Source organism: Chelmon rostratus, chromosome 22, assembly GCF_017976325.1.
Source record: "Chelmon rostratus isolate fCheRos1 chromosome 22, fCheRos1.pri, whole genome shotgun sequence".
In the NCBI taxonomy this organism is placed as follows: Eukaryota; Metazoa; Chordata; class Actinopteri; order Chaetodontiformes; family Chaetodontidae; genus Chelmon; species Chelmon rostratus.
This window is the reverse complement of record NC_055679.1, coordinates 19,393,649-19,402,316: the sequence shown is the minus strand read 5'-3', so window position 1 is coordinate 19,402,316 and position 8,668 is coordinate 19,393,649. Positions and strand designations below refer to the sequence as shown.

The window sequence follows — 8,668 nt, the reverse complement described above, 5'->3', positions numbered from 1 at the left end:
GCAAAGTGTCATATTCTATAAGATCATCATATGTTTGTCCTGTGAGAACCTCGTATCTCAAAAAAACAGCCTGTTTTCAGCTTTGTGACGATGCATTTCCAGATGATCCAAGAGGCTTTTTAAACAGTTTATTTAGCTGAAGAAGGACGAGAATTTTCTCAAGACATGAAGGAAAACTTTCAAACTTTCAAACATTCAACATCAACACATCTGGAGATATGAGCTTTTCACTGGCCATTTTCTTTTTGATAAAAGCTATAACAGCTTTATTACATTTTCAAATTGTGTTTAAATGTGTTGTCATAAAGATGCAAACAAATCAGCTGAATTCCTGGTATTTTGGGGGGGGGGGGGGGTTGCTCAATTATTTACTTTTAAGAAAAAATCCTTGAAGCTAAACCAGTGTTGTTGTTGTTGTTTTTTAATATACCTCAAATTTCAAATACACTCTGTGTGACTGAATAAGAATAAAAAGTTGACAAATGACTCAGCAGCTCCTCTGGAGTTTTTCATTGACTTTTCCTCAGCAGCTGTTTGTTATCGAGGCCACATGAGAAACATAGAAAGAAAACACACGAACATTATGTTCTTCACTGGCTCGTGGCTGGATTATATATGATCCAAAAGACAAATCCAGGCATATTTTTCAGCAGATGGTGGCAGCAGCATGTTCTCCACGATGTGCGCTGAACGCAGCATCACGTTTGTACGTAACTGCGTCACTCCCTTGCGCACCCCTTCTTCTGTGTGCGTGCACGGCTTCAGCCCTGAATCACAGACATCATGGTGAGTTTTTACATTTATTTAATCTCCTTTAAACCGATAGAAAGTGTTAGAAACTATGGCTTCAGCTCTGTGTGGAGCTAAGCTCGCAGAGACTCGGTTAAACACGTTACACATCGTCTGTGTTGTTGGAAGCCTCAGTTTAGCTTTCTGTTAGCTAGACGTGCTAACCGGTGAGCAAGCACATGGACTTTATGAATGCGCTAACGGCTAAGCTAACCGCTCCAAAGCAGTTGTTTCATGTTACACAATGTCTGGTGACACTGCTGGATTTGCTACAGCTAATGTAATTTTAACTGTTATGTTCTTGGCTGTGTTATTCAGACTCTGCTCGTTCTGGTTCTTCTCAGTTAGCCCGTTAGCATGCTAGGTTAGCTTGTCATTTGGGTTGTGGCTGTCAAGGGAAGAACAAATGAACAATTACAGACTTTGATGGAAAAAATAGTGTAAAAACAGTAAATGTAATGTGTTAATTACATGACACAAAGTTCTCATCTCAGCTATCTTTGTCTTCCGCTTCAGTTGTCAGTGGTCTTTAATGTGTCTTATTTTTTGTTGTAGTAATTTGGGTGAAGCTTCTAGCGGTTTCTGAGATGAAAGGGGCAGGGCTCGGTTGATGCTGCTTTCAGTGTTGCTCGGAATAAATTATCGTCCACGCCTTAATTGTCTTCTCGTTGCATACACGGCGCCTTAATGGTTATTTTAACTATTGATTAAAATGTGTTTTCACTTAAGTTAGTATTTAGTCCATATACCGTCAAAACTAACGGGAAATGCCCCACATACCTTCAGGTGCCAGTATGTTAAAATGTAGTAGTCAAATCCAGCAGCCCTTCAGTCACACCAACCACCATGAAGATGAAGTTTAAACTGTTTAAGAGGCATTAATTCAACTTTATGATCATTTAGGAGACTGTAGTTAGTGATGCTGTTGAACTGATTTGTGTTATATTGTGGAGATGCAATGATTAGTCAATCAGTGGGATATAGAAAACTAATCAGCAGCTATTCTGTTAATTGATTAGCATCAACAATAGTATGATACAAAGAAAATCTTAAGGCTGCAAATGTGTTTGTGTATAATTAAAATAATCATCATCGGATCAGGTGACTCATAGTTTCAGCATCTCTTGTACTGAGGTTAAAAAAGCACAGTGTGGGTCAGAGCTGCTATTTTTTTTTTAAATCATGCAAAGGTATAAGCCTTACAATAGAAACACACTCTGGACTCATGAACTTGATGCATCACAGACGTGTTTCGCTGTGTATTGTTGTCAGTGTAAATGTGATGGCATTGATTGACGGGTTGATTCGTGTCTCTGCAGGCGTCTTTATCAATGGCCCCGGTCAACATCTTCAAACATGGAGCTGATGAAGAGAAAGCTGAAACTGCTCGACTGGTGGGTTTGTTTTTCTGTGGTTTGGCTTTTCATTTTGATCTTAACTGTTAGAGGAAGATGAGCAGCTGAAACTTTTTTCTATTTGTTTATTTCCTTTGCAGTCATCGTTCATCGGAGCCATCGCCATCGGCGACCTGGTGAAAAGCACTCTGGGCCCGAAGGGGATGGTTGGTCATGTTCCTCACTACAGCTGATTAATGATTTGATGCTGCAGGTTTATGTGATGAACTCTGGTCTGTTTTTTTGGTGTTGTATGAGAAAGAAACGTAACTTTGCAGCAGATAAAGCTGCTATGAAGAGGATTGTGTTGTGATTCTGATTTGGGTTTGATTCGCTCAACTTAATGAAAATAGTCGTTAAGTTCTTTCTCGTCTTTCTCTTCAGGACAAGATCTTGCTGGGTGGAGGGAAGGGCGGCACTGTGACGGTGACCAACGACGGAGCGACCATCCTGAAAGCCATCGGAGTCGACAACCCCGCCGCCAAAGTTCTGGTTGGTGAGTGAAGCTGCTGAATATCTGCTGGTCAAACTGGCTGCACAGGACATCAAAGAATTCAAGGGCAACAAATGATGTTGGAGATGATTGCGAGAATCGTTTTTCCTGTATTACTTCAGTGAAGCTAAATTTGTGCTGTAAAAATGTGCTGAATGTTTCATGAAGGAGTTTGTCTGTGTTTCCAGACATGTCGAAGGTTCAGGATGATGAAGTTGGAGATGGGACGACCTCCGTCACCGTGCTCGCTGCAGAGCTGCTGCGGGTAAAATACTGTTGTCCTTTTCTAAAACTAAACCATGAAGGCTGCAAAGAGTCGACGCTCACTGCTGCTTTTTAACCGTCACAGGAGGCCGAGCTTCTGATCGCCAAGAAGATTCACCCACAGACCATCATCTCGGGCTGGAGGAAGGCGACTCAGGTGGCCAGAGACGCTCTGAGAGACGCTGCCGTGGATCACAGGTGAGAATATAGTTCGTGTTTAACTGTGTCTTCTGTCTGTAACTCCTCATCTCACTGAACACAGAGAGAAAACAGGTTGAGTCTAAGATGACACTGAAGTATTTTAACCTGGAAACTACTCGTAGCATCTCCTGAGGCTCTTAAAAGACTTCCCGTCCATGTTGGCGAAAAACATTGAGAAAGTTCATTCCTGAGCTTAGAAACTGTAGTTGTAGAATTATAATAATCGTACATCATCAGTTTGTTTCTGAACTGTCATCACAATAAAGTTTAATTCAGCTGATCCACAGAAATCTGCCACCAACACCAAACCCTCACTCTTCTTCTCTTTGTGTCCTTCTGCCTCGGCATCCGTCCCATCTCCATAGCAACGACTCGGCTCGTTTCCAGGAGGACCTGCTGAACATCGCCCGGACGACACTCTCCTCCAAACTGCTGACTCACCACAAAGATCACTTCTCCCAGCTGGCCGTTAACGCCGTCATGAGGCTGAAGGGCTCCGGAAACCTGGAGGCCATCCACATCATCAAGAAGCTGGGCGGCAGCCTCACTGACTCCTACCTGGACGAAGGTGAGGCCGTGTGATGTCATAACCACCCAGGCTGAGGTCTTCATGTCTCTGATTGGCTCCTGTAACTTCACATATGTTCTCCTTCATCCAGGCTTCCTGTTGGACAAGAAGATTGGAGTGAACCAACCCAAGAGGTTGGAGAACGTCAACATCCTGATCGCCAACACCGGCATGGACACCGACAAGATCAAGGCACGCACGCACGCACACACACACACACACACACACACACACACACACACACACACACACACACACACACACACACACACACAAACACACACACACACAGCAGGAAATAACAGTTTAACATAAGCAGGAAAGTGAATGCACCTGCTGTAAGAGAGGAGGAGAAGTCGAATATTTCATGTAGATCCAGAGCACAAGGCATGAAAAGGCCGCTGTGTGATTCAGCTGTAGTTAATAAAGTGTGTGCGTGTGTGTGTGTGTCAGATCTTTGGCTCTAGGGTTCGTGTCGACTCAACGGCGAAGGTTGCTGAGATTGAACTGGCGGAGAAAGAGAAGATGAAGGAGAAGGTCGACCGGATCCTGAAACACGGAATCAACTGCTTCATCAACAGGTACGTACTCACACACTCACACACACACACACACACACACACACACACACACACACACTGCGCCCGGCAGACCAAATACAAATAAAAACATTACTGGGTGACGTCCAGCAGAGGGCGCTGCAGCTCAGAGCCGCCACCATCACAGCAGCTGCTCGCTCGTCGACTCGTGAGTTTCTCTGTTTCTGGGAAGCGACTCAACTTCTTTTGTTTCTTTCTTTCTTCACAGACAGCTGATCTATAACTATCCAGAGCAGCTGTTTGCCCAGGCTGGTGTCATGGCCATCGAGCACGCCGACTTCGCCGGCGTCGAGCGCCTCGCTCTGGTCACCGGTACGCACACACACACACACACACACACTTCTTCTTTGAGCTTCAGTTTTTCTATTTGCTTGTGACTTCACATCACTTCTTGTGACATGTGACCCAGAGCTCTGGAAATTATAATGAATCATTTTTATGATGATAACAATTATTAATATAATAATACACTGTCAGTTGCAGCTGTATTGTCTTTTCAACAGTGGTCACAGTTTAATGTGATCTCAGATCGACCACACGGGCCACAAATGAGCCAAATCAGTTGATCAATTAATTTACTGTGTGTGTGTTCAGGAGGAGAGATCACCTCCACCTTCGACCACCCTGAGCTGGTCAAGCTCGGTCACTGCAAGCTGATTGAGGAGGTGATGATCGGAGAGGACACGCTCATCCACTTCTCCGGCGTTGCCATGGGTACGTATTACCTGTTAATATCATTTAATTTCTTCTATTTTAATAAACTGACATTTTATTATTCCAGATAATTAAATAAGGCAGCAGATAAATGAGTTCATGATGGAGAAGAGAGAGAATGTGTTAGATCATAAATTAAGGTATTATACTAAATAAATATTAACAGTGTTCTGATAGAAGGCTTCTGTAGTTACTTCTCTCAGCCTGTAGAGGGCAGAGTGGGCGTCTGCACCTCAGTGACTCTTTCAGTTTGACCTTTGACCCCCTGACTCTCTCCCACAGGTGAGGCGTGCACCGTCGTCCTGCGAGGAGCGACTCAGCAGATTCTGGACGAGGCCGAGCGCTCGCTGCACGACGCTCTGTGTGTGTTAGCTCAGACTGTGAAGGAGCCACGCACCGTCTATGGAGGAGGTGGGTGCACACACACACACACACACACACTCTTTTCCTTTCACACATGTGAAACACAGCTGGAGACTCTGTCAGACGTGTCAGACAGCTGGAGCTGGAGCTTAGCGAGGCACTTTCCACACTTCATACACATGTGATGCACATGACGTCACTAATCACTCCCCATGTTAGTTACTAATGCTCGTCACTCCCCCCGCACATGCTAACCTCGACTCTCCTCTCTGTCAGGCTGCTCTGAGATGCTGATGGCCAAGGTGGTGAGCGACCTGGCCAATAGGACGCCAGGAAAGGAGGCAGTCGCCATGGAGTCGTTCGCCAAGGCTCTGAGGATGGTACGGGCCGTCTCCCTGCTGTTTTTTCAGGACTGACTAGAGTTCACTGGAAAATGATCGAGCCTCATCTCTGAAATCACAGTTATATTGACAAATATGCTTTTCAGGGGTTTTTAGATCGGAAGAGATGATTTTGTATGACAGCATTCGTGTGTAGAGAGGACATAAAACTGTAGACCTGCTCAGTGGATCAGGTGACTGATCAGTGGATCAGGTGACTGATCAATCACATCCTTCGACTGTCAGAACTTCAGGGATGCTCTGAAAAGTCTTGTTGAATTTATTTTTCTCCTCCAGCTGCCGACCATCATCGCTGACAACGCCGGCTACGACAGCGCCGACCTGGTGGCTCAACTGAGAGCTGCACACCAGGAGAACAAGACCACCTACGGACTGAGTGAGTGAATGTTAATCACCTGAAAACCTCGTTAATACTATTTCAACAGATGTTTCAGACCTGTGTGAAACCCAAAGAACGGCATGTTTTACTGACGCTTTCTTGAAGCCGTTATTTAAACGTTTCTTTTACCGTCACATGTGGACATTTTTTTGTTTTTTTCCCCTCCAGACATGTCTGAAGGCTCAGTGGGCAACATGGTAGAGCTGGGGATCACAGAGTCCTTCCAGGTGAAGCGTCAGGTGCTGCTGAGCGCCTCTGAAGCCGCTGAGATGATCCTGAGAGTCGACAACATCATCAAAGCTGCTCCCAGGTGAGTCCTTCACACCTTTATCTTTCAGCCCTCAAATTGCATTAAGGTGAATTAATGTCAGTAAATTATGAAAATCAATTCAAACGACTTGATGATAATGAAACGGGCTGTATTGTTTTTGAATTACTTCATGTTCGAGCGTTAAGCTGTATGGGAACACTTGAACAGCACACTGAGAGGGGAGTGGGAGGCCTGCATGCTAGCTATTAGCAGCTAACCAATTCAACAAAGTGTGTTTGTATGTCTCCACCAGGAAAATACTTTGACTTATAAATGAAGACAAACACACAATTTAATCTGGTTTTACAACATTTCATTAAAAAAAATTAAACTTTGGTTGCATTCCTTTAATAATGACTGGCATTAACGTACAGCGTGAGCAGCTGAAACATAGAAAACCACCAGGATGTTAGCTTAACTGCTAACTTTGGTCCAGTTTAAAGAAGGAAAACGTGGAAACCATCTAAAACTCTTCTTGTTGAGACAAAATGATCCCAGTGTTTACTATGTATTGACGGTTGTTGTTGTTTGTTTTTGTAGGAAGAGAGTTCCCGACCATCACCCTTGCTAGAGGAAGAGGAGGATGAAGATCAGGGGGAGGAGTCAGTTTTGTTATTTATCACCTCTGTACTTCAAATTAAAGAAATGCGCCGCTGTTTTTTTCTCTGTTGTGGAAGCACTGCACAGGCTAGCTGGCTAACGTTAGCTAACCACCAGTCACAGGCTAACTCCAGTGGCCCTGCTAATGCTAGCAAGACAGAACTCAGTCACATAAAGCTGATGTCAGTAGACGTGTGAAACTAACGTGAAATGTCGCTCAGCAGTTTGTCCTGCTAACACTAGCTGAGGTCGCAGCACTCGCTGGAAGCCGGTTATGCTAACATTGGTCAGCCGACATCACTTAGAACAGAAGTTTGGATGTTGTTTGTTTTGTTTACTGAAATAAATGAATTGGTCCTCATCAAAGATTCGTTTGTTGTCGTTGTCTCTTCTCAATCTTCAGAGTGTTTTCTAACTCCAGTGTTTGAGATCATTAAAGGCGCCTGAACGCAGTGCGACAGCAGCAGCAGTCTGACAGGTTCATCATACAGCAGCTCACTCACACTGTCCGTCTGCACCAAAATGCTGCAACTGAAAATGGCTTTAAATGAATATTCTGCATCATTTCCTTTGAGAGTAAGCACAGTACTCGAGTAAACGTGCAGAGTTACATTCCAGCACAGTCATGATTTCATGTTGACACTGTCTGTCTCATCAGGTCACAGTGACTGAGACCTCTGAGTGTCAACACACTGAACTTACCCAACAAGACTGAAGCGTCAACACAGCCTCAGCTTTTACTGCAGCACGTCACAGGGGAATATTCGACTTTTTACTCCACTTATCGACAAATAAAATATGGTATTTTAATATAGATTATAAGCAGAATATAAACTAATGAAAATTAACTCCACTCTAAGTGATGAAACACATTAATGCACCTATAATCAAGACACAATAGTGTAATAAATGTTTCTCTGAATTGGGAATTTGCTTTTACTCAAGTTTTGAATGCAGGACTTTTACTTGTAACAGTATTTCTTCACTGGTATCACTACTTTTTCTGAAGTAGAAGATCTGAGAACTCAGTGGATGAGGACAAAAGCAAGTAAATGTACCTTGACTTTACTTCTCATGTCTCCTTTAACTCTCACTAAACAGTCCAACGATGCCATGACAGGATACTGTAACTGTGAACTGTGAAATCTCCAGACGTGTCCACACTCAGACTTAACGAGTCCAGAAAGCCTCAAGTCGTCCAAATCCACACTTTACCACATCTTAATTTAAATAATTGATGAATGTTCAGATTAAAAAAAGAATTTTCTCAAACCCATAAAGATTTTATCACAAACATTCAATCTCATCTGTAACAAGCAATTAAAGCTGTCAGAGAAATGTAGTGGAGTAAAAAGTGCAGTATTTGTCTCTGAGATGTAGTGGAGTACAAGTGTGAAGTTGCATGAATTGGAGATACACAAGTAAAGTACAAGCACTTCATATTTGTACTTGGGTGAATGTAATGAACCACACAGGTTAATGCAGAGAGTTCTGGGGGAGGACTTTCTCACAGAGATGTAGATCCAATCAGAGCAGCAGTGAATCCTGATAACAACCAGCAGTCTGACAGACAGACAGACAGACAGACACAGA

The 8,668-nt window shown here is 43.6% G+C and overlaps 1 protein-coding gene across 1 annotated transcript; it reads left to right on the top strand.

Annotated features, from left to right (window-relative positions):
• The first annotated feature begins 725 nt into the window (after window positions 1–725).
• Window positions 726–7,445, top strand: cct2 (chaperonin containing TCP1, subunit 2 (beta)). Its single transcript, XM_041963950.1, has 16 exons — window positions 726–786; window positions 2,109–2,183; window positions 2,285–2,350; window positions 2,568–2,679; window positions 2,865–2,941; window positions 3,026–3,138; window positions 3,507–3,709; window positions 3,801–3,901; window positions 4,163–4,290; window positions 4,517–4,620; window positions 4,903–5,022; window positions 5,305–5,433; window positions 5,662–5,765; window positions 6,063–6,162; window positions 6,334–6,475; window positions 7,016–7,445. Exons 1-16 carry the CDS (start codon window positions 784–786, stop codon window positions 7,044–7,046), a joined length of 1,608 nt encoding a protein of 535 aa, XP_041819884.1. The 5' UTR covers window positions 726–783; the 3' UTR covers window positions 7,047–7,445.
• The last annotated feature ends 1,223 nt before the right edge of the window (window positions 7,446–8,668 follow it).